Source organism: Scyliorhinus canicula, chromosome 8 (assembly GCF_902713615.1).
Source record: "Scyliorhinus canicula chromosome 8, sScyCan1.1, whole genome shotgun sequence".
NCBI lineage: Eukaryota > Metazoa > Chordata > Chondrichthyes > Carcharhiniformes > Scyliorhinidae > Scyliorhinus > Scyliorhinus canicula.
In genome coordinates, this window is record NC_052153.1 from 116612828 (window position 1) to 116637949 (window position 25122).

At 46.6% G+C, this 25122-nt stretch overlaps 1 protein-coding gene across 2 annotated transcripts in view; it reads right to left on the reverse strand.

Moving 5' to 3' along the window:
• The window catches only part of man2a1 (mannosidase, alpha, class 2A, member 1), a 245702-nt gene that overhangs the window by 172359 nt on the left and 48221 nt on the right, over positions 1–25122 (reverse strand). For both annotated transcript variants that reach the window (XM_038805125.1, XM_038805126.1), the window contains exon 4: positions 6172–6343. In XM_038805125.1, coding sequence (XP_038661053.1) covers positions 6172–6343 — 172 coding nt within the window. The remainder of the gene's footprint in view (positions 1–6171; positions 6344–25122) is intronic.

Genomic DNA, 25122 nt, shown 5'->3' on the forward strand with positions numbered 1-25122 from the left:
ACCTCCACGTGCGCAAGGCTCAGCCTGACGCAACCAAAAGTGGTACATAGAGCCCACTTAACAAGAAACCGTATGAGTAGGTTCTTCCCGGAGGTGGAGGACAGATGTGAACGGTGCCAAAGAGGCCCGGCCAACCACGCCCACATGTTCTGGTCTTGCCCCAGACTTGTGGAGTACTGGACAGTCTTCTTCAAGGCTATGTCCAAAGTGGTGGGGGTGAGGATAGAGCCATGCCCGATAGTGGCGGTCTTCAGGGTTTCATACCAGCCAGATCTATTCCTGGGGAGGAGGGCGGACGCCCTTGCCTTTGCCTCCCTGATCGCCCGCCGTAGAATCCTGTTTGGCTGGCGGTCAGCAGCAATCTCTCCAAATGAAAAAAATCAAATTCACCATCCGAGGGTCAGATGACGGCTTCCACAGAACGTGGGAACCATTCATAAAATTGTTCCGGGACCTGTTTGTGGCCAACGAACAAGAGGAAGAATAGTCGGGTGGCCAAGAATCAGGGGAAAATGGACGGGAATCGGGGGAAGGTAGCCGGGGGGGGGGGGGGGGGGGGCTACGGGTTCGTTATGGGGGTTTGATGGCAAGCTAAGGCCCAAAACCAAACTGTAAATAAATGCCTATAAACATGTGCCTCGGCCATATTGGGGAATGTAAAATATGTATGCCGGCTAAAGGGGACCGGCCACAGTTGTTATTATGAAGATGCTTACCTGTAAATAGACATGTTAATATTTGCGTGTTTTATTTTCTAATAATTTGTAATTTGTTGGATATAAAATATTAAAACTCAATAAAAAACATTTTTTTTTTTAAATGATTGTTGTAGTAGTACCACTAATGTTATTACTACAGGGGAAGATCTGCATATGTCTGTTCTTGGGTGCTGCTGTCTCATTGTTAATATAGTTAAACTTGGAAAGTGGGTGCAACTTTATCAGGGATATTGGGTGTGATGAATGTAGGAATTTCAGATGTACTTATTGTAGGTAATTGGTACAGTGAGGGTTATTCACTATATTGAGGAGCATTGTTTAAGGGGTGATTGTAAGTTATTTTCTGGTGCGATGTTAAAGACATTTCAATACTGTGTTAGTAATAAAGTTTGTTTTAATATACCATTAAAAAAAAAATCAAAAAAAAAAAAATCAGCTCAGTCCAGAAGAGGGTCATTTAGGAGTCTGGTAACAGCGGGGAAGAATCCGATTTTGAATCTGTTCGTGCGTGTTCTCAGGCTTTTGTACCTCCTGCCCGATGGAAGAAGTTGCAAGAGTGAGTAAGCCAGGTGGGAGGGGTCTTTGATTATGCTGCCCTCTTTCCCCAGGCAGCGGGAGGTGTAGATAGAGTCAATGGATGGGAGGCAGGTTTGTGTGATGGACTGGGCTGTGTTCACGATTCTCTGAAGTTTCTTGCGGTCCTGGGCCGAGCAGTTGCCATACCAGCTGTGATGCAGCCAGATAGGATGCTTTCTATTGTGCATCTGTAAAAGTTGGTAAGGGTTAATGCGGACATGCCAAATTTCCTTAGTTTCTTGAGGAAGTATAGGCGCTGTTGTGCTTTCTTGGTGGTAGCCGACGTGGGTGGACCAGGAGAGATTTTTGGAGATGTCTACCCCTAGGAATTTGAAGCTGCTAACAATCTCCCCCTCGGCCTCGTTGATGCTGACAGGGGTGTGTACAGTGTCATGTGAGAATACCTTTAAGAAATGGATGTTTAAGCAATGTACCTTTAAGAAATAGAGCAGCTCATATTACTGAAGTGATGTCAGAGGGTGGGGGAGCTGTTGAGCTAATTTCTGCTTTTTGGGAGTTTTAGTTTCAGTTTTGAGGAAAAGAGCTTGGGTGTATCTGTGTTTTTGCAGTGAGCTGAATCTGCTGTGATCTCTGCCAGAAAAGACTATCTCTGAATCATTTGGGTGATTTAAACTCATAATGTGTATCTGTTTAAAGGTGTTAAGTCTTTTGGATGTTGGCAGGAACATTTTGAGGGATTATTTAGTGTTGTATTATTTTCGGGGTTATCTTTTAAGTAAGGGGTGTTAAGGGATCCAATGTTTATGCAAAAAGGTTAAGTTGAATTCATGGAAAAAACATTGTTTTGTGTTTAAAAACCCACGTGTCCATAAGTGTAATACCACACCTGGAGACCAAGCCGTGTGCTTCAAAAGCAACAATACATTAAATGGAGAGGTTGGTTGAACTCCATGATACATTTTGCCGCTCCCATAACAACAGGAGTTTGCTTCCTAAAGTCAATGACCAGCTCTTTAGTTTTGCTGGCATTGAGGGATAGATTGTTGCCGCTGCACCACTGCACTAAGTTCTCTATCGCTCTCCTGTACTGACTCGTCATTATTCGAGATCAATGGTCGTATCATCAGCAAACATGTAGATGGAGTTGGAACCAGATTTTTCCACGCAGGCGTGTGTGAACAGGGAGTATAATAGGGGGCTAAGTACGCAGCTTTCCGGGCCCCGGCATTGAGGACTATCGTGGAGGAGGCGTTGATGTTTATTCTTACTGATTTTGGTCTGTGGGTCAGAAAGTCAAGGATCCAGTTGCAGAGTGAGGAGCCAAGTCCAAGGTTTTGGAGCTTTTATATGAACTTTGATATGAGCAGGCTCGAGGGGCCATATGGCCTACTCCTGCTCCTAGTTCTTATGTTCTTAGCTGGGATTATGGTGTTGAAGGCGGAGCTGTAGTCAACAAATAGGGGGAGGGGTCGGTGTGGGACCAGATGGAGGCGGCCCCTTGTTGGGTATGGGTTTAGGGGCATTGTTGACGGCGCCTCTGCCGTTCTCGCCGTCCAGGTACTCCACAAGTCCAGTGGTGGTGGCGGCCTTGATGGTATGGGGCAGTAACAGCAGCATCTGAGGCTGGAAGGTGCCTTAGAACATAGAACATACAGTGCAGAAGGAGGCCATACGGCCCATCGAGTCTGCACCGACCCATTTAAGCCCTCACTTCCATCCTATCCCCGTAACTCAATCACCCCTTCTAACCTTTTTTAATCACTAAGGGCAATTTATCATGGCCAATCCACCTAACCTGCACATCTTTGGACTGTGGGAGGAACCTGAGTACCCGGAGGAAACCCATGCAGACATGGGGAGAACGTGCAAACTCCGCACAGACAGTGACCCAGTGGGGAATCGAACCTGGGACCCTGGCGCTGTGAAGCCATAGTGCTATCCACTTGTGCTACCGTGCTGGTGCGGGTACCAATCTGTGACAACCACAGGTTTGCACCGAGGGGGCTGGAAGGGAGGTTTCAGGGGTGGCGACTGGCAGAGATCGTGGCGACTGGCAGGGATCGAGCAGATAGGGCAGCATGGTAGCACAGTGATTAGCACAGTTGCTTCACAGCTCCAGGGTCCTAGGTTCAATTCCCGGCTTGGGTCACTGTGCGGAGTCTGCACATTCTCCTCGTGTTTGTGTGGGTTTCCTCCGGGTGCTCCGGTTTCCTCCCACAGTCCAAAGATGTGCCGGTTAGGTAGATTGGCCATGATAAATTGCCCTTAGTGTCCGAAAGGGTGAGGTGGGGTAACTGGGTTACGGGGATAGGGTGGAGGCGTGGGCTTAAGTTGGGCGCTTTTTCTAAGAGCCGGTGAACCTCGATGGACCGAATGGCCTCCTTCTGCACTGTAAATTCCATGGTTCCGGAACCTGTTTGTACGTGGCAGCTTTGCGGGTTTAAAGGACTGAAGGAGGAATAAGAGTTGTCCAACGGGAATGGGTCTAGATACTTACTGATTCGGGGTTTTGTGAGGAACCAGGTGCCATCCTTGGGGTTGCAGGATAAGGTGCTGTCGAGGGAGGGAATGGTAAGGTAGGACGGGGGGAGGGGAACGGGGATTTGGTTGTTGATTGATTATCTATTATGTTGCTCTTGCTCTTAGTTGTGTGTTTGCGGTTTGTATAAATGCCTTAATAAAAATAAACTTAAATAGATAAGTGTCTACAGTAAACGGTTTTTAATGTTTGACCAATTACGACCCCCCAAGGAGGGGACCGAGCTGTATATCATCCACTTCCCCTCCTACAGATATTTTAAGTTTATTGACAACTCAAGAATCCAAAAGCATCAGCAACATGCTAAAAATGTAAATATGCTAAAAGCATTGTACAAGAACAAAAAAAAATAACAAAATCACCGAGCATCTCAAAGAAAGCCCACACTAATCATTCCAATCCCCCCCCACCCCCAACCCCCCCCCCGCCCCCCCCCCCCCCCCACCACCCCCCCCCACCCCCCCCCTCCCCCCGTCCCCCCCCCCCCCCCCCCCCCCCCCCCCCCCCCCCCCCCTCCAACCAGCTCCAACAGCAGCCCCTCATCAATGGAAAGGTGCCCAAACGATCAGCACAGACCACTGGAAAGGGACACACCGGTGCAGGGCACAGTGTGAGAGAGGAAGAGAAACACCCCCCCTCCCAAGAGGGGGCACAGGTTCAACCCAAAACGGTTCCTTTAAACAAACCACCAGCTGCAAAGCCAGCATACGGCCACATTGCCCCACCCCCTCCCCAACAGTAGCCTCACATCACTGGAAAGGGTCCCAAAGGAGCAGCACACACTACCAAAAAGTAGATAAGACAAAACACAGAGCAACCACAAGAAACTCAACAAACAATTTTAAGTACAAGGCAAAGCTGCTAGCACTCAAGTCAGCGCACGCTCTCCTACCCCACCCTCCCCCGGCTCCAGCAACAGCCTCACGAAGGTGGACAGATGCCCGCAAGCAGCACAATCCACCGGAAAAGAACAGGCAGCGTGCAATTGAGGAGAGAGAGAGAGATAGAAAACACCCCTCCCCCTCACTTGCTCCGGGAAGGACCCCTCAACCCTCAGTGCACAGAAGCAGGAGGGCCGCAACTGGCAAGCATCCAGCCGCTAAGCCCAAAATATCAATACATAACTAAAATACAATAATAAACATAAAATCCCCCAACAATAAAACAAAACCAACATCAGTACAAGCAGTGCACATAGTCAATTGGGCCCCTGCCCTGCTGATCTCAGTTCCAGCATCCGGTCTCCAGACACCATCCAATCCAAAACTGCAGTCCGTTCTACTCCACTTTCAGCACTGCAGCAGGCCAACCAAAATCCAGCTTGTGCCTCACCCACAGACGATAAGCAGAAAGGCAACCAGTAACAAGTATGAGTCCCAGGAGTGGCAACTGCAAGCACGCACTCTCCTCTCTCTCCCTGAAAGCAACTGGCAGCAGCAACAGGCTCCCCTTTCCCGCCATCCAACTGATCGTAGCACCATTCTCCTTTGCCGTAGTCCAGGCTTCAAAGTCCAGAAAATGCAGCCAGCATACAGTATAACACACCTGGTCCGGAAGCAGGGTTACAGCCAGAAGTAGCAGGAGCCCAGAGACAGATTCCCCTCCTGCACCTCAGACTATGAGCTACTCAGGTGATGGGGGGGGGCGCAGCTCCCTCATCATTGGAGGAGCTCCCCACAGAATATAAACCCCGACCTGGAAGCAGTTCAGGAAAGGAGACCCTGTGAGGAGTGGAGTGTGGAAAGGAGTAATTATTGTACTAGAATGGATTAAAGCGTGTTGTACCCTGTCAGCTTGGCCTCTCGTGGATACTTTGCCTCGGTCTACAACAGTCACAGTTCTGGTGAACACTTTTCTAAAAAAAATGTACACAAAGAATCTTTGTGATGCATTATACTCGCTAACATCACCTACTTCACACAAGTGAAGAGGAGGTATTTTATTGAGAATGGAGCTGAAAGTGACTTGTTGAGTTTTTGCAGGTCCATGTAATAAAATACCACATCATCTAACAGACCTTGAATAATTCCTGGGAGTTCCATTAGTTTTATTATGGTGTTTAATAGATGACAAAACCCGAGAGCACACAGCCAATACTGAATTGCAAAATTACCCAATAAATTTTCTGTAAGATTTAATTGGAACACGTGGGCTGTTAACACTAATATCATCATCCCAAATGAAAAGTCTGAGCAATCTATTGTGCAAATTCTAAAATGTCAGAAAATAATATGGCAGAAAATAAATTGCAAATTTTAGCTGTATTTTACCTGGGGTAACTGACACGGTTAATGCTTAGAGCACCTAAAATTGTCCATTAATTATTATAACCATATTATAGCATTAAGCTGACCTTGTTTTTTGGCAATTGCTAACCTTTTGACAGCATCTTTCTTCTGGCTATCTATGGTGCTCCACCATTTTGAGAAGTATGAAATCTCAGACCAGATAAATTTCCTGCGAACATCTTCTTGTAGCTTCACCACCATGCTGTTCAGAATATGCTGGGTCTGATCTTTGTAGTATTCATCAAATGTTTTCAGCCAACCTGGTAACAATTAATAACATGAATATCTTAAAATGTTTTAATTTCAATTCAGCGTCTGTTTAAGGTTTGGATGTTCACTAATATTCTTAACATTTTATAAGCTGTACTGAAATTGGGAAGCCCATTTCTTCCACAGTGTCCATAGCAATTGACATATATCCATGGTTTCCACAGTGGATACATACATTTACAAATCTGGTTCTTTGGCAAATTTAGCTGCCATAAATTTGGGTCCTTCATCCAAAACATTGATGTAACTCACATAATCTGATCCTAACATTCGTTCCTATCAATTTGTTAAGAAATTGCACTGCTAGCATTATAATTTGGCACTTAGCAATACTCAACCATTATTAGACTCTCAGCTAAGCTGCACTCCCATCTTTCAAGCAGAATGTTGGCATTCAAGTCCTACTATACAGACGTGAATGTTTTTTGCAAAAATATACTTTGTTCATAAAATATCTAAAAGAACATTACAAAACATCCCAAAGTAGTTATCACAGACAGTGCAATGTCTACTCAAGTATTCTACAAGAATCATGTTGCGCTCTGAGGTGATTCAATACAATTGTGATACATGTAATATTAATTTCATATTCAATGAGAGTCATACAGCCCGAGAAGATCTATGCAATTCCCAGCCCCACAGTGCACTTTCTCTGAAAGGTCTTAGACAGCAAACTTTCCCCTTTGCGCCTCTGCTTGTTTGCCCCAAGCTTTAGCGTACCCCTTAGAGCACAGTTCTACACCTTGGAATGTGCCAGTCTGCAAATAAAAAAACACCCAGGGACAACACTTTGTACTGGAAGACCAACAGGTTTTGGGCAGACCAAACAGCTTCCTTCACTGAGTTAACGATCCTCTAGCAGCACTTAATGTTTTTCTTGGTGTGCCTCCATGGGAACAGCCCGTAGAGCACAGAATCCTACGTCACAGAACTGGTCCGGATGAAGCTCAAAAAAACCACCGCATGTCTCTCCAGGTCTTCTTTCCAAAGGCACATGAACATCTCATCTAATCGAAGCTGGTGCTCCAGTGCAGTACTTAAGAAGTTCTGCACTGTCAGAGGCACCAACGTTTGAACAAGACACATTATATGGAGATCTTTCTATGTACTAATTGGCTGCCATTTATTTGAACAGTGGCTACACATTAAAACAAAGCAATTCAGACTGTAAAGAGCTTTGTATATCCTGAGGTCATGAGTGTGCTATACGGGCTGGATACTCCGCTCGGAAGGCTATGTTTTCCAAATAGAGGTGAATTGCAACCAGTTTACGATCCCCCTGGGAGCGCAAACCGGCAAGCAATTCTGCATTCCAAGCCATGCAAATCTATGAGGGAGATTTCTAAGGGAGGTCTGCAGCCAGCCACCCCCCCCCCCCCCCCCCCGCACAACACATCAGCACCCCCTCCCAGATTGCATGGCCCCCACCACCCCCAAGTACTGGGGTTACCCGAACTACCCTCCCACCCACCCCCGCTGTAATATGGAGATCCCCCAGGGATCCCTCTAACAGGGAGGCCAAGGGTGGGGGGGAAGAGGGTTATACTGCTGACGGGGAGGGGGACTTTCAAAGTGGAGGAGGAGGAAGGTTGATGACGGTAGTTGCCCGAAGGCGGGCCAGGGGCTGCAGGCTGGCCTAGGAGAGGTTATGGTTGATCGGCAGGGGAGGGGACGAGGTGCCCCCGGCCAGGCTGGTCACCGTGGAACGTTTGGGGAGTGAATGGGAGAGTCAAAAGGGCCCCTGTGTTCGCGCACCTGAGGCAACTGATGGCCGACGTGGCTATGTTGCAGGAGACACATCTGAAGGTGGGGGAATCAGATTAGGTTAAGGAAGGAATGGGTTGGACAGGTGTTCCATTCGGGGTTAGACTTTAAAATGAGGGGTTGCCAATATTGGTTAATAAGCGGGTGGCATTCGAGGTGGGAATATTGAAGGGAACCCGTGGGGTAGATATGTTATGGTTAGTGGGAAGCTGGAGGAAATGGCCGTGGTATTGGTAAATATATATGCCCCAAACTGGGTTGACATTGAGTTTGTTAGATGGGTACTGGGGAAGATCCCGGAACTAGAATCACATCGACTGATTATGGGGGGAGATTTCAACATGGTCCTGGATCCAAGGCTGGATCGGTCGAGTGCCAGGTCTGGGACGGTATCAGCTTACAGGTGGACAGGAGGTACGAGGAGTCTCCAGATGACAGGCTTTTAAAGGAGCATCAGAGACTGCAATTAAATTTGAGCTCCTGTCCACAGGTAAGGTGGTGGGACAGCTGAGAAGGGTAAGGGGGGGGGGTTTATGAATATATGGTAAAAGTCAGCAGGATGCTGGTGCACCAGCTGAGGAAACAGGGGGCGGCGAGAGTGATTGGGCAAGTGGCAGATATAGCGGGGTGAAGGTGGTTCTGGATTCGGTCAGGTTGAATGATGTGTTTCGGGAATTTTATAGTAAATTGAATAAATCGGAACCCCCAGCCGGGGAGGAGGGTATGAAGCGATTTCTGGGGGGGCTGGAGTTCCCGAGGATAGATGAGGAGAAGGTGGAGGATTTGGGAGCCCCAATTGGGCTTGGCGAGGTTATAGACGAGTTGGGAGTGATGCAATCGGGTAAAGCCCCGGGACCAGGCGGTTACCGGGCTGAGTTTTATAAAGATTTTCCGGGCTGTTTGGGCCACTCCTGGTGAAGGCTTTTAATGAGCGAAGGAGCTCGGAGTGCTCCCCCCAATGTTATCACAGGCATTGATTTCCCTTATTTTGAAGCGGGATAAGGATCCGGAGAGCTGAGGTTCATATGGGCCAATCTCCCTGCTAAATGTGGAGGCGAAATTGCTTGCAAAGTTCTTGGCCACATGTATCGAAGTTTGTGTTCCGGGGGTAATAGGGGAGGACCAGGCAGGATTTGTTAAGGGACGACACCTGATGTCCAACATTAGGTAGCTCCTAAATGTAATAATGATGCCTGCGGAGGGGCGCGAGGTTGAGATGGTGGTGGCCATGGATGCAGAAAACGCCTTTGATAGGGTGGAACGGAAGTATTTGTGGGATGTCCTGGGAAGGTTTGGGTTTGGGCAGGGATTTCTGGATTGGGTCCAGTTGCTATGTCAGGCGAATGTAAGGACAAACCGGGTTCAATCAGTATATTTTAGTCTGTGCCAGGGGATGAAACAGGGGTGGCCACTCTCCCCACTACTATTTGCCCTGGCCATAGAGCTTTTGGCAATGGCACTGAGAGCATCGAACATTTGGCAGGGGATAGTGAGAGGAGGGTGGAACATAGGGTCTCGCTCTATCCGTACGATTTGCTCCTTTATATAACAGACCCATTGTGGGGAATTGCAGGAATTATGGGGATACTGGAGGAATCTGGTCGGTTTTCAGGTTACAAACTGAATATGGGCAACAGTGAGGTTTTTGCGATCCAGGCAAGGGGGCAGGAGAGGAGACTGAGGGAGATGCCGTTCAAAGTGGTGGGAGGGAGTTTTAGGTACCAGGGGATTCAAGTGGCAAGGGACTGGGGTCAGCTTCATAAACTAAACTTGGACAGGTTGATTGAGCAAATGAAAGTGGACTTCCGTAGGTGGGACGTGCTCCCGCTGTCGTTGGCGGGGAGGGTACAGACTGTGAAAATGACAGTCCTCCCGAGATTGCTGTTTGTGTTTCAGTGTCTCCCAATCTTCAGCCCCAAGGCATTTTTTAGAAAGATGAATGCGGTGATCTCAGGATTTATATGGGCCGGGAAAGCCCTGAGGGTGAAGAAGGTCCTGCTTGAGCGGGGGCACGGAGAGGGGGGCTTGACCCTTCTGAACGTTATTAATTACTACTGGGCGGCTAATATATTGATGGTTAGGAAGTGGGTAGAGGGTGAGGGGTCGGTGTGGGAACGAGTGGAGGTGGCATCTTATAGGGGTCCCTATGGGGGTCTCTCTCTCACAGGGGTCCCTGTGGGGGAAGTCTCCCTATTACAGGGGTCCTGGGGATGTCTGGTAGGGGGGTGAGCAGCCAGTGCTTTCAGAAGGACGGTGGCACTTGTGGTGGGTTACCCTCCTTGGCCCACTGTGAAGTCCACCACACCAGAGCCATGCTGTTAGAGACCACAAGTGATCCGGGCCCACGTGATTCCTGGCTGCAAGGACTACAGGGCATGGGGGCCGTTAAATGAATGCATATGGGATGTAAACCTCCCATAATGCGCTTGGGCTATGGACTTCAGTAAAGCCTTTGACAAGGTCCCTCATGGCAGACTGGTACAAAAGGTGAAGTCACACGGGATCAGAAGTGAGCTGGCAAGATGGATACAGAACTGGCTAGGTCCTAGAAGGCAGAGAGAAGCAATGGAAGGGTGATTTTCTGATTGGAGGGCTGTGACTAATGGTGTTCCGCAGGGTTCAGTGCTGGGACCTTTGCTGTTTGTTATACATACAAATGATTTGGAGGAAAATGTAACTGATCTGACTAGTAAGTTTGCGGCCAACACAAAGGTTGGTGGAATTGCGGATAGCGATGAGGATTGTCAGAGGATACAGCAGGATTTAGATCGTTTGGAGACTTGAGCGGAGAGATGGCAGATGGAGTTTAATCCGGACAAAGGTGAGGTAATGCATTTTGGAAGGTCTAATACAGTAGGGAATATACAGTGAATGGTAGAACTCTCAAGATTATTGACAATCAGAGAGATCTAGGTGTGCATGTCCACAGGTCACTGAAAGGGGCAACACAGGTAGAGAAGGTAGTCAAGAAAGCATACAACATGCTTGCCTTTATTGGCCAGGCATTGGGTATAAAAATTGGCAAGTCATGTTGCAGCTGTATAGAACCTGAGTTAGGCCACATTTGGGGTAGTGTTCAATTCTGGTCGCCGCACTACCAGAAGGATGTGGAGGCTTTAGAGAGGGTGCAGAAGATATTTACCAGGATGTTGCCTGGTATGGAGGGCATTAGCTATGAGGAGAGGTTGAATAAACTTGGTTTGTTCTCACGGGAATGAAGGAGGTCTACAAAATTATGAGGGACATAGACAGAATGGATAGTCAGGGACTTTTTCCTCAGGGTAGAGAGATCAATTACTAGGGGGCATAGGTTTAAGGTGCGAGGGGCAAGGTTTAGAGGAGATGTACGAGGCAACTTTTTTTACACAGAGGGTAGTGGGTGCCTGGAACTCGCTTTAGGAGGAGGCGGTGGAAGCAGGGACGATAGTGATGTTTAAGAGGCATCGTGACAAATACATGAATAGGATGGGAATAGAGGGATATGGACCCCGGAAGTGGAGAAGATTTTAATTTAGATGGCATGGTCGGCGCAGGCTTGGAGGGCCGAAGGGCCTGTTCCTGTGCTGTACTTTTCTTTGTTCTTTGTTCTTTGGTGAAGAGGGAAGGTCAGGGATCATTTCAGCGGCCTTGGAGATCAGGATGCCATTTAAAAATGACGTCCTTATTTTTGCTATACTGGGGAGTTCAGACGAGCGGAGCTCCCCAGTGTACACAAAATGGAGCCATGTGCGGTCTCAGCCACGTGTTCCCCATTTAGGCCCTTTATTCAATGCGAATTGCCGGGAAGCACGCAGCTAAATGCGCTTGCTAGGGGACTTTGTTCCTTTTTGGGATAATCACGCCCGTTAACGTATGCAAAAAAAGTTTTCCGGCATTGTTCATCAGAAAGCTCGACCCGCCTTTAAAGCCCCGAGAACAGAATTTCAACAGTTATGCCTGCCACCGGGAAACTGATTTTTGGCCTCACAACCAATTAATTTCTTTGCTTACCTCATTTCCCAATGATGGTGGGACCAGATTCTGACCCTTAATTCTTCTTCCCACTCCACAGATGCTGCAAACCTGAGTATTTACAGCACTTTTTGTTTAATTTTCATATTTCCAGTATTTGCATGTTTACGTTAATAGTTCTCAAAAGACTAATTATAAAGAAACTTTATGCAGAATTCTAATCTAAAGCATATAGATTATGCCCACTCCATAAAACAAGATTGTGATCAGTATTTTAGAAATCTGCAGTAGTATCTTAAGCAAGTTCAGTAACAAACCTGTCTAGTTTCGCAGCTATCCCAATATTATTAAAAATAGTACATTGAAACCAGAAATAACCTAATACAAATACTTTTTAGAATGACACAGCCAAATGCAGAATAAAGCTCCATTGGATGTTACGCCAGAAATCTGTTGCACCTAACTCAAATGAATGTTACCTGCTACACTATTGTGACAAATTTTCCAATTCCCACACAAACACATCTCAGACCTATCATAGTGCTAATTAGGGCACAGATAGATGAGATTGTGCAAATGACGAAGTTCTTGCTATTGATTTAACTTAATTCCTTACTAACAATGCAACCCCACCCCCTCTCCCCATCTGCCAGTCTTTTCGGTATTCTTGTATATTTAGATCCCAGCCCTGATCCCCTTGCAGCCACGTCTCTGTGATGCCCACAACATCATACCCGCCAATTTCAATGTGTGCAACAAGCTTATGTACCTCGTTCTATAAACTATGCGCATTTAGGTACAACACCCTCAGTCCTTCATTGACCACGTCCCTTCTCCTAATCTTTTTTGCTCTGCCTGAGGTATGATTCCTGCCACCTTCTATACTCTCTGTTCTATTTTGTGGTCTGGAAGGCCGCTCCCGAGCCCTTGGCTTTTTTAACTGGTTGAAAGTCCTCATGATTAACCTGCACTTCTACCCTCTCTTTCAACTTTGATTTTCTAATTCTCCATACAACTGAACCCCCCCCCCCCCCCCCCCCCCCCCCCCCCCCCCCCCCCCCCCCCCCCCCCCCCCCCCCCCCCCCCCCCCCACCCCCACTGTTTAGTTTAAAGCCCTATCTACAGCCCTAGTTATACGATTCACCAGGACTCTGGCCCCAGCATGATTTAGATGAAGACCGTCCCATCGGAACAGGTCCCCTATGCCCCAGTACTGGTGCCAACATTGCATGAATTCAAACCCATTCCTCCCACACCAAACTTTGAGCCACGCATTTACCTCCTTAATCTTATTGACCCTGTACCAATTTTGGTTCTGCTTTTTAATTTAGCTCCTAGCTGTTCATACTACCGTAGCAGACCCTCTGTTCCTGTTCTACCTATGTCGTTGGTGCCTACGTGGACCACGATAACTGGATCATTACCCTCCCACTCTAAGTTCCTCTGCAGCCCAGATGAGATATCCCCCCCCCCCACAGGCCCCACACGCAGTGTTCACACGCTGTTCACGCCGGCAGCGACCAGATGTGGTTGGCGCCGGCGTGAACCGGTCGGATTGGGCAGGCCGTTCGGCCCATCCGGGCCGGAGAATCGCCACTCGACCGTTAGAAACGGCGAGCGGCGATTCTCCGAGCGGCCTGTCGTAAAACGCGACACGCCATTTTGGGGGGGGGGGGTGGGAGAATCGCATGCGGGTGCCAGGGCAGCGTGGCGTGAATCGCCCGGCACTCCCGCGATGCTCCCACCCGGCGTGGGGGGTCGGAGAATCGCGCCCTATGTTTGTTTGTGCGAGAAAAGGGACAGAGAGAGAGGCGCAAAAGGACTGAGGAAATGGGGAGAGGTGGGGGAGTAAAACATCTTTCAGGATGAGAGAGAAAAGGAACGTGGTCAACAGTGCTTACTTTCATGCTTAAAGAATATTTTAGTGATTGACGTGTATAATTTTCCAATTTTTATTTATTTTTCCTTCTAAAACTCCCCTCCTGGGCCTGGCTTTCAGGTTTGCAATCTTCTGCTGGAATAACAATAGCTAAACACAAAATTAAAAATGTTAAATTCATTCCAATGGCTGTCTTCCTCTTTTATATTTGTCCAATAAATTATTTGGAAGTAACATTTAAAGTAAATAGATCTGGATTAGAGGGAAAAAAAATATTGTGAGGGAAATCCAGTTTTTTCTGATCCCCATAGATTTTTCTTTGAAGGTTTCTGCTGCAAAAGTATTTATATCCAAGCTTTTTCGGCTGTCATCGTGCATGTGTTTTCTTAAAAAGAAAGTTTTGATATGTAGAAAATATTGAGAGTCAAGTTGATCCAGAAGAGCCTGACCTTCCGGGCTATCAATTTGGTTTAATATCAGCCACTGGAGGAGGACAGTTGGGGTGGGTGAATGTTTAATTGCTGTTGGCTTCTTAGTCACCTAACCAGTTTTTTTAATATCCTTTAATGGAGGCATAAAATGACGCCAGGAATTTACAACCTGTTGTGGAGGTATCCACTGAGGGAGATTTGATAGCCCAGCCAAAAGTCCATTGATTTTCAGCAGCACTTGGCGATCCCAGTGCTGGTTAGGCCAGAAAATCCCATCATGAGTTTTAAAATTTCTGCTTCAACAACGGTTTGGTTTCAAACTTAAATCTCACATCTAACAAGTCCCTGAAAACCAAAAAGTAGCCCCCAAAAATACAAAGCTAGCCCTTTTACTTGCAAATTAATTGCTTCTTTTAATGATTTTGAAATATTCTCCTCAAACTCTCTTTTCACTTTCTTTTTCCTCTTGTGCTTTTAAAAATAAAGCATCTAATTATCGCAAGCTTAAAGTGACTAACCATATAAATTCTACAAGAGCAGGGAAGATGTTGGATACTCGACAATGAATGGTCCATCTCTTGACTCCTCAGATCACCTCCACTGACAAGGTTGAATTAGGATAGTGATGAAAAACCCACTGGATGGCTTCATCCATAGAAAGACTCAAGAAGCTTGACATCTTGAAAGATACAGCAGCTCGCAAATTGGCTCCTGCACCATTAAGCTCAATATCCAGTCCATTTACCAGCAGTGATGATATCTGTTGGAGGACATTTTGTGATACTGGACTATGACATAAATTATAGGTGGCCCTGTAACTACATTTGTGCTCTTGTATTACTTTTGAATAGTTCTGATGAAAGAAAAGGTACTCATTGGGTTAGATGTCTGTTTAGAAGAGGCAATTTGTAGAAAAAAATAGTGTATACACAATGCTGTTAATATCAGTAAAGACACAAAATGGCTGAATAAGCCACATTCCATGTAAACTGTCTCATGAGACCCAAGCGTGGGTATGTATAGGAAGTGTCCCAACAGCCGCTGATAACAGCTTCACAGAACAAGACTTGCAATGTATCCTTGATAAGCTCAAGGTCTAAGGCTGTAGACAGGACACATTATTATGTTAGTTTTGAATGACTTCTGTATGAAGTTAGGGGCGGGTAAGACAACACCCACTTTAACCATATATGTGATAAGTGGGATGCTAGGAAAAATTGATTGACTGCATGTAATAAGTGTGACGCGAATATAGTTAATTGATTGTATGTAAATGAGAAAACAACTAATTCCGCCCCTTGAATCTGTATATTAATCCGTGTGAGCTTTAGCTCAAGTGAGAGAAGGTGCTGTCAAAGGCTGCGGAGTCTGAGACCTTCCCTCCCAGTATTCTGACATAATAAATTGCTTTTTTTACTTATGCTCAGGCCTTCATGTGAATATTTTCACCCCTAACAATATCTATTAGATTCTTAATTTAAGCCAAGTAAATAGTAGAAATTTGAAGGGTTTGGAGACGGGCTACTCAAATGGGCAGGATATGGGGCCCGGACACTGCAACAATTCACCATGGATTACTTCAACTCTCCCATGACTATTAACACCAAGAACAATGTTATGAAGATACATTATGTGAAATATTATTTCATAACGTCATTGGTTGAACATGCATATGTATTAATCCTTTTCAAAATAACACTTTTCCTAAGCGAAGGGCACTGGCAATGTTGCATTTGCAAAAGAACATAAGCTACTACTTTTATGGAGACACTGAGTCTCTGCAGCTTTGAAAGAGAGGTCACATGATTCAGCTCTTGCGTGTAAATAAATTATTGGATTTTCAAATAATCAGAGATCTGCCCAGCAGCAACAGCCTTACCTCATCTCTTTTTCTTCTGAAACCTTTCTCATCAAAGCAAGGCTGTGCGTGATTTGAAAAACCCACCAGAAGACCTCAATGCTGTAAACCGAGAATTCTTAAAGGGAAATTCTAAATCAACACCGCTGTCTCCAGTGAGAAACCCCAAGAACCAACAGCTATCATCAGCTGTGAACAAGCATCTGGGCACTCTGAATTTTTTTTCCAACTTTACTTATTACTTCGCCCAAGTTTTTAGGATCTGATACTCAGCAGAGTTTATTTCATGAACATGCTATTTTATTTATTTTTATACATGTTTGGGGGATTTTGTGTTCTACATTTTGCATTTATATCCAACAGGGCATGTTTGCACATTTTAAAGGTTATGTTAAACATTTCTACACCTTTACCTCAGTGCGTTTTAGTAATAAAGCTGACTCTGCACTTGTTAACCTAAGGGACCTGTATTGGGCTATACACAGTTGGAATATAAGAACATAAGAACATGAGAACTAGGAGCATGAGTAGGCCATCTGGCCCCTCGAGCCTACTCCACCATTCAATGAGATCATGGCTGATCTTTTGTGGACTCAGCTCCACTTTCCGGCCCGAACACTATAAACCTTAATCCCTTTATTCTTCAAAAAACTATCTATCTTTACCTTAAAAACACTTAATGAAGGAGCCTCAACTGCTTTACTGGGCAAGGAATTCCATAGATTCACAACCCTTTGGGTGAAGAAGTTCCCCTAAACTCAGTCCTAAATCTACTTCCCCTTATTTTGAGGCTATGCCCCCTAGTTCTGCTTTCACCCGTCATTGGATACAGTGGAATATATATATAAAAAAATTGGCAATATTACCTCCCTTTTAAATTAAAACCATTCGTGAGTGGGACAAAGAGAGAGTAAGTTCGCCCCGTCGACCTGATCATAACAGATACTAGGGCCCTAAGTCCGGCATTTGAATCCATCGACAAATAAGTGCAATTAGAAGTGGGAATTAAATTGATCAGTAGGGTGTTAGTAGATTATGTGGGACCCCTACCAAAAAATAAAAGCGGGCGCCAGTATATCCTCACAATTGTGGATCTGGTTACCCAGTTTCCAGGGTCCATTCGCCTAAGAACCATTTCTGCCATGATCAAGATGCAAAAACTAATCCTGTTCTTTACCCGATGCAGATTACTGGCTGAGATCAATCAGATTGTGGCAAGGTTTTCCAGAAAGTCATGAGTAATTGGAGCATAACCTAGCTAAAGTCCTCAGCTGCTACCAACACTCAGAAGGGGCCTTAGAACGGTACTATCAGACCCTCAAGATGATGATCAGGTCATGATGCAATGAGTAGAACAAAGGGCTGAGATTTCACCTGTTTGCCACCCAGGATTCAACCAACATGTCCACCGACATTTATCACTTTGTACTAGTTTATGGACATGAGGCATGGATTACTTCAACTCTCCCATGACTAACTCGGAATCTAACTAAGAAAAGGTAGTGAGAACAAAGGATTTTTGTTACATTTCATATCCATGTTCCGGGAGTGTCTCACAAGAGCCTGTAACGTGATCCAGAAGCACCTTAAAACTTCACTGACAGTCATGAAAAGACAATGTTATTTTTCATTAATAAATTTAGAGTTCCCAATAATTTTTTTCCAATTAATGGACAATTTAGCGTGGCCAATCCACCTACCCTGCACATCTTTGGGTTGTGGGGGTGAAACACACACAGACATGGGGAGAATGTGCAAACTCCACCCAGACAGTGACCTAGGGCCAGGATTCGAACCCAGGTCCTCAGCACCGAAGACATCAGTGCTAACCACTGCATCATTGTGCTGCTCCGAAAAGACAGTGTTATGTCAATAAGGCATGAACAGAAATCAAAACTATATATCAAAGCCTTATTATTTTTTGCTATTTTTTAAATGGACTTTCTGTTGAACCAAAAGCATGGCTGTTAAAAGTCACATGATCATTGATCCTTTGTTCTGGAAGCTACCAAAAGGAGTTACATAAAAAATGTATCCGTCTCTCATCATTGTGGAATCCCACACCTAACTGTAAGGAAATTAAATAATGAAACCAGGGGACTTGCACATCAAAACTCATTTTGCCTGCAGAGTTGGTTACAGACCCATTTGACTGTCCACGTCCATTTCTAAAGCGGAGCATAGAGGGGATAATGGACAACATTTTCATCTTGATAAGCTTATCCCTCTAGCAGAGTCAGAGAAGTAAACAAGGGATTCTCAATATAAGAATCAGATGAATGATAACTAAAGCTAATGGCTGGCACATTATCGGTCCTGAAACCAAAGCCAGTTCCAGACACTTGATAAATATCCCTTTTGAAATCAGAATGGAGAAAGGTCACATGAGTTGAGTAACCATTTTGAAATCTCTATATTCCTTTGAGAACTGAGAAACCCTCAGACTTCTAACTTAATATCAATTCTTCAAAGCCTATTGAATTTTAAAAGTATCTTATCATTATCTGCCAAGCAGTCTAAGTATATAAAGCTTATCATGCTGCAGTGCATTAATTTTAAGGATTTCCATGTTGTTATCTCCAAACAGAAACTCATCTGAACTGAAACATACCATGAGGAAAATACGCACTGAACTTGAAGACTTTCCAGACTTGAAAATCATGTGAACTAATATTTATTTCTGTGGTTCTTTTACTGATGTTGTCCATAGTTGTAAATTTTCTTCTTTTCTATTCCCCCCCCGCCTTTCTATTTATGTGTGTGTATGTTAGGTTACAAACAAGTCCCCTCCTGGGTTTGAATGTGAGTAAACTAACCTCCGCTGTTAAACACAACACGGGTTTGCTGCTTGTGATCAAAATAACTGAGCGTTTGCGGAAACACGCCAGTCTACTTTAAAAATAATCCATAACCATCTCTGCTTATGGACAGATGGGGAGAGGACAGAGAAGTTCAGTTTCTCTCTCTTCTGTCCGTAATAATGAACTAACAAGAATGCCAAGACTCGAACATTTCAGCCAAAGGATCATGTGTCAGTGTTACTACCTTTACAAGGTGAACAGAGAAAATCTTAATTCAGTGGCCCACATCGTATAGCATAGATGAATGGTGAGGTGAATTATTTAATCGATACCCCAGGACACAGGAAAAAGAGCAAGTTGTGTCATATCAACATACTGAAACAGTGCCACAGCTGGAAGGAAGATAAACAAACAGAGATGTATCAGGCAATAAGGATAGATGCGAATGAAAGGGATAGTACGGATAAGGCAGAGGGAGGCCTGAACAATTTCCAAATTGAAACCCCTACTGTACTATCAGCTATAAGGGAGATTAAACCCCGTGCTCTCCTAATTGAAAACAGAACACAGAGGAGGCCTGACAGGGCTGAACACAGAGTGCAGATGGAGGCCATTCAGCCCATCGAGTCTGCACCGACCCACTTAAGCCCTCACTTCCACCCCATCCCCATAATCCAATAACTCCTCCTAACCTTTTTGGTCACTAAGGGCAATTTAACATGGCCAATCCACCTAACCTGCATATCTTTGGACTGTGGGATGAAATCGGAGCACCCGGAGGAAACCCACGCAGACACGGGGAAAACATGCAGACTCCGCACAGACAGTGACCCAGCAGGGAATCGAACCTGGGACCCTGGCGCTGTGAAGCCACAGTGCTAGCCACTTGAGCTACTGTGCTGTGTTCCAAGGAATCACAATGTTTCAAGTAATCTGTTGGGATGAACCAGCACCACACAAGATGTGGATATAGGAGAGAACTTACAAAAAACAGTGGCCAGTGAGGTGAAGCAGACCGTGTTTAGGACACCTTTTCTAGCCTCTTCTTTATATTGGGAGGTGAGCTGTTCATTCCTGAAAAGGGCTCTCAGTCACTCAAGGGACAGCTGAGTTCTATTCTGCTTCCTCCCTGTGACTTCAGTCGCTTGGTGTGCAGGTTCACGGCAACAGCTCCCAGTGAATCACATCTGCTGCCACATCACTTGCTCTTTGCCACAGGACTTGTAGCAGATAGATGATGGATGACAGAGGATAGAAAGATGATGGGTGGATGGGGGGACTCTCCGTTCACGCGACGCCAAAATCGCGATCGGGCAGAGAATCGGCTGTCAGCCAATAATTAAGGTCAGCGCTCAGAGCCGAACTGACATCATGCTCCGCTAACTTGCTGGCAGCACAAACGCATTCCACACCCCCCATTGGCATTCAAAACGTACAGTAGCATACATTAACATATCATTAACAAGCTTGACCCAGTTCTCAGTGGTATATCTGGATTTCCAGAAAGCTTTTGACAAGGTGTCACACAAAAGGTTGCTGCATAAGATAAAGATGCATGGCATTAAGGGTAAAGTAGTAGCATGGATAGAGAATTGGTTAATTAAAAGAAAACAGAGAGTAGGGATTAATGGGTGTTTCTCTGGTTGGCAATCAGTAGCTAGTGGTGTCCATCAGAGATCAGTGTTGGGCCCACAATTGTTCACAATTTACATAGATGATTTGGAGTTGGGGACCAAGGGCAATGTGTCCAAGTTTGCAGACGACACTAAGGTGAGTGGTAAAGTGAAAAGTGCAGAGGATACCGGAAGTCTGCAGAGGGATTTGGATAGGTTAAGTGAATGGGCTAGGGTCTGGCAGATGGAATACAATGTTGACAATGTGAGGTCATCCACTTTGGTAGGAATAACAGCAAAAGGGATTATTATTTAAATGATAAAATATCAAAACATGCTGCTGTGCAGAGACCTGGGTGTGCGAGTGCATGAGTCGCAAAAAGTTGGTATACAGGTGCAACAGGTGATTAACATAACATAATAAGAACATAAGAACTAAGAAGGCAAATGGAGTTTTGTCCTTCATTGCTAGAGGGATGGAGTTTAAGACTAGGGAGGTTATTCTGCAATTGTATAAGGTGTTAGTGAGGCCACACCTGGAGTATTGTGTTCAGTTTTGGTCTCCTTACTTGAGAAAGGACGTACTGGCACTGGAGGGTGTGCAGAGGAGATTCACTAGGTTAATCCCAGAGCTGAAGGGGTTGGATTACGAGGAGAGGTTAAGTAGACTGGGATTGTACTCGTTGGAATTTAGAAGGATGAGGGGGGCTCTTATAGAAACATATAAAATTATGAAGGGAATAGATAGGATAGATGCGGGCAGGTTGTTTCCACCGACAGGCGAAAGCAGAACTAGGGGGCATAGCCTCAAAATAAGGGGAAGTAGATTTAGGACTGAGTTTAGGAGGAACTTCTTCACCTAAAGGGTTGTGAATCTATGGAATTCCTTGCCCAGTGAAGCAGTTGAGGCTCCTTCATTCAATGTTTTTAAGATAAAGATAGATAGTTTTTTGAAGAATAAAGAGATTAAGGGTTATGGTGTTCGGGCCGGAAAGTGGAGCTGAGTCCACAAAAGATCAGCCATGATCTCATTGAATGGAGGAGCAGGCTTGAGGGGCCAGATGGCCTACTCCTAGTTCTTATGTACTCCAGACAAAGGGTCATCTGGACTGGAAACATTAGCTAATTTCTCTCCGAACAGGTGCTGTCAGACCTGCTGAGATTTTCCAGCATTTTCTCTTTGGTTTCAGATTCCAGCATCCACAGTAATTTGCTTTTATTTTGACCCAGTACTCTACGGCCTCATGCGATGAGCACAACACACCCCGAACAGTGGACGCACACAACGTGGTCTTTGGCACCCACCCTGGCACACTGTCCCTCTCAGGGCAGATGCCCCACCAGTAACACTATCATCTAGCCCACCTCGCAAGACCACTGGCTGTCACCAAGCCCCACCTGCCCACTGCACCCCTGCCCCCATCCATTCTGCCCAGTCAGGTATGCACAACCTGTGTGTCACACACAAGACCCACAGCACACAGTGGCTACGGTCCCAAAAGGTGCCCACACCCCCCTTGCCCAGCCCCATCCAAAGGCGTTGCCAGCAAGAATGGAGCCAGTGGCACAGAGACCCCCCCCCCCCCCCCCTCACTGCACACCCAGTTGCCGACCTGTGGTAGGGTATAATATGGCCCACCCAAGGAGGACATCCACAGTAGAGACCACGGTGGGCACAGGACAGGAGCTGAAGAGCTTATCGCTGGCATGGATAGGGCCAGCCACTGGTACCGATGCCGGCAGGTACAAGTGACAGGCTTAAATGCTACCCCCAGATGCCAAGCACTGATGGGGCCAGGAGTGCTGTGCGGAACTGGGGGGAGGATTGGGAGGATGGTACATGCGGGAGTAGGCACTGCAGTGCAATCCAGGGCCACCGTGTAGCCTATTGGATCTGGATGGGCATGGAAGTATTCACCATGTGAACATGTCTGCCCTTTACCCACTACAGACAATGGATTTCAGAATTCAGCCAGGAACGGTTGGCATCTGCCTTGCCGCGGTGGCACTTGCATTGGTACTGAGATAGCACGAACATGAGCTGTTTGGGGAGGACCCTGCACAACAGGACCTGTCCCAGAGGAGCAGGGCTAGCAGGAGAGGCTGGAGAGCCGGCTGTCCAAGAGACCGAGGGGATGGGGAGGGGGCGCCGCATCAGGTCTGTATATCGGTATACAGTATATCGGCAGCGCCTGTAATTCGAGGACCTGCTGGACCAAATGTGTCGTCGACGCTTATGACTGCGCAAGGATGCCGTGCCACAACTCTGCCACCTGGAATATTGGGGGTACGCGGGAACACAACCGCTCCCGATGGACATCAAGATGACGGTCACTCTGAGCTTCTATACCATGAGGTCCTTCCAGGCGCCAAGTGAAGGCCTGTGCGGGATCTCCCACACCTTTGTACACAGGTGTATCTGCGCCGTCACGGATGCCCTATATGCCCGGGCGGCGCACTATATAAACTTCAATGTGGACCGATCCCACCAGGTCACCCGCACAGCGGGATTTGCCGCCATTGCAGGCATGCCCCAGGTCCAGGACACATGTCCCCCTACGAGTGCCTTTCATAAATGGAAAGGCTTCCAGTTTATGAATGTGCAGCTTGTGTGTGATCACCAGCTGCACATCATGCACATCTGTGCACGATACCCAGGCAGCATGCACGAGGCATTCATCCTGCCGCGCTCGACAGTGCCCGACAGCTTTGAGGGTCTCCTTCATCGTGCTGCCCTGTTGTGTCCTCCACAACATCACGCTACAAAGGTTTGACATGCTGGAGGAGGAGCAGGATAAATGCCAGGCCTCATCCAATGCAGAGCATGTGGAGAAGGGGCTGGATTTGCAGGATATGGGGACCGAGCAAGCACAGAAGGCCGTGCAATGTATGCGCAAAGCCGCCGCACACAGGGCACCAAATTTCCCCCCGGTGTACCAACTGGGTGTATTGCCCACATTCCACATGTACACCCCCACATTCCACCTACCCGCTGCCCTTGGGCACCCACCCCCTCCTCTGTCCCGACTTCCTGCACTCCATCCCTCCCAGCCCAGCACCTTCACTCCCCTCCGAGCTTCCCACCAATTCACCACACGGTGTTGGCCCTCGGTCAGCAGTATCAGCAGGTCTGGTCCATTGGATGAAGGATGCCACCACCCAACACACCCTCTGCAACCATCCCAGCCCATCCGTCACACCCTTCGGACAGAGGATCGAGGCAGTTCGGAATGTCGGTGAACAGGTGTTGATTGTGATATATAAAAATATTGTGCCCTCGCCCCAAATGCTAACCTGTGTGCTTCACCTGTACCAACTTAACTGGTGTTTACCTTTATAATCTGACATGGGAGTGTTCGTTTAAGAAAAGTGTGTTTATCAAATTGCTTCAGGGATGTCATTGTGTGGGCGGAGCTGGGCTATGGCTCTGGCTTTTACTTTCGTTTTGAGCTGGGAGCTGGCTGTGGCTCTGAGTTTTACTTTCAGTTTACACTGTTGGAAGCTGGATTCAGACAAAGAAGGCTTCTTCTCTCTCTCTGCATGTTAAAACGTGTCCAGCTCACATGATAATTTAAAAGTGATAACTGTTTTCTGCAAAGAATTCAAACCTACTATTTTGGTAAAAAGAGTTTTTCTGGTTTTATTGGATCTTATTATCAAGTTGAAACATCAGAAAGGGAATTTATTAAGGGTCTTAGAGAGAGAGAGAGAGAGAGAGAGAGAAGACTTTGAGGTTATGCTCCTCATAACCAAAATTTATAAATAGTTGTGGGTCAGGTGAACTCCATGACATAATTTGGAGTTTTCTAAACCCTGGCTCAAAACAAATCTCACGTGTTCTAATGCTCTGACTAAGTAGTTCCCCAGGTGGTGCATCTGATGCGGAGGCAGCCTGCTACTTATCCCGCCCTGTTGGGGTGGCACGGTGGTGCAATGGTTAGCACTGCTGCCACACGGCACCGAGGACCTGGGTTCAATCCCGGCCCTGGGCTACTGTCTGTGTTGAGTTTGCACATTCTCCCCATGTCTGTGTGGGTCTAACCCCCACAACCCAAATATGTGCAGAGTAGGTGGATTGGTCATGTTAAATTGCCCCTTAATTGGAAAAAAAATATTTATCCCACCCTTTGGCCTGGGTCCTCTTTGGTGGCTGTCTTCTGGAGCAACTGGGCCTGGATGGGCCCAGGAGTCTTCCGGGTGTCACAGGTGGCATGGTGCCACCCTGTTCCACCCGCTGTGCATCAGATGGACCAAGGACAAGTAGGGGGTGGGGAATTCAGAGGTGCTGCGGTGTTCCAGCACCCCCCTTTGTGGGCGTCACCGGCACGTCCCCATCACCCTCTCCTCCTTTGAGGTGCCCGATGGGCCCCGGGCCACTCCTTGGGACGGAGGTGTGGATGGAGCAAGCTCCAGGGGATCCACCATCACCTGGCACTGCCAGTCCTGAGGACCCACTCTCGTCTCGACCAGGG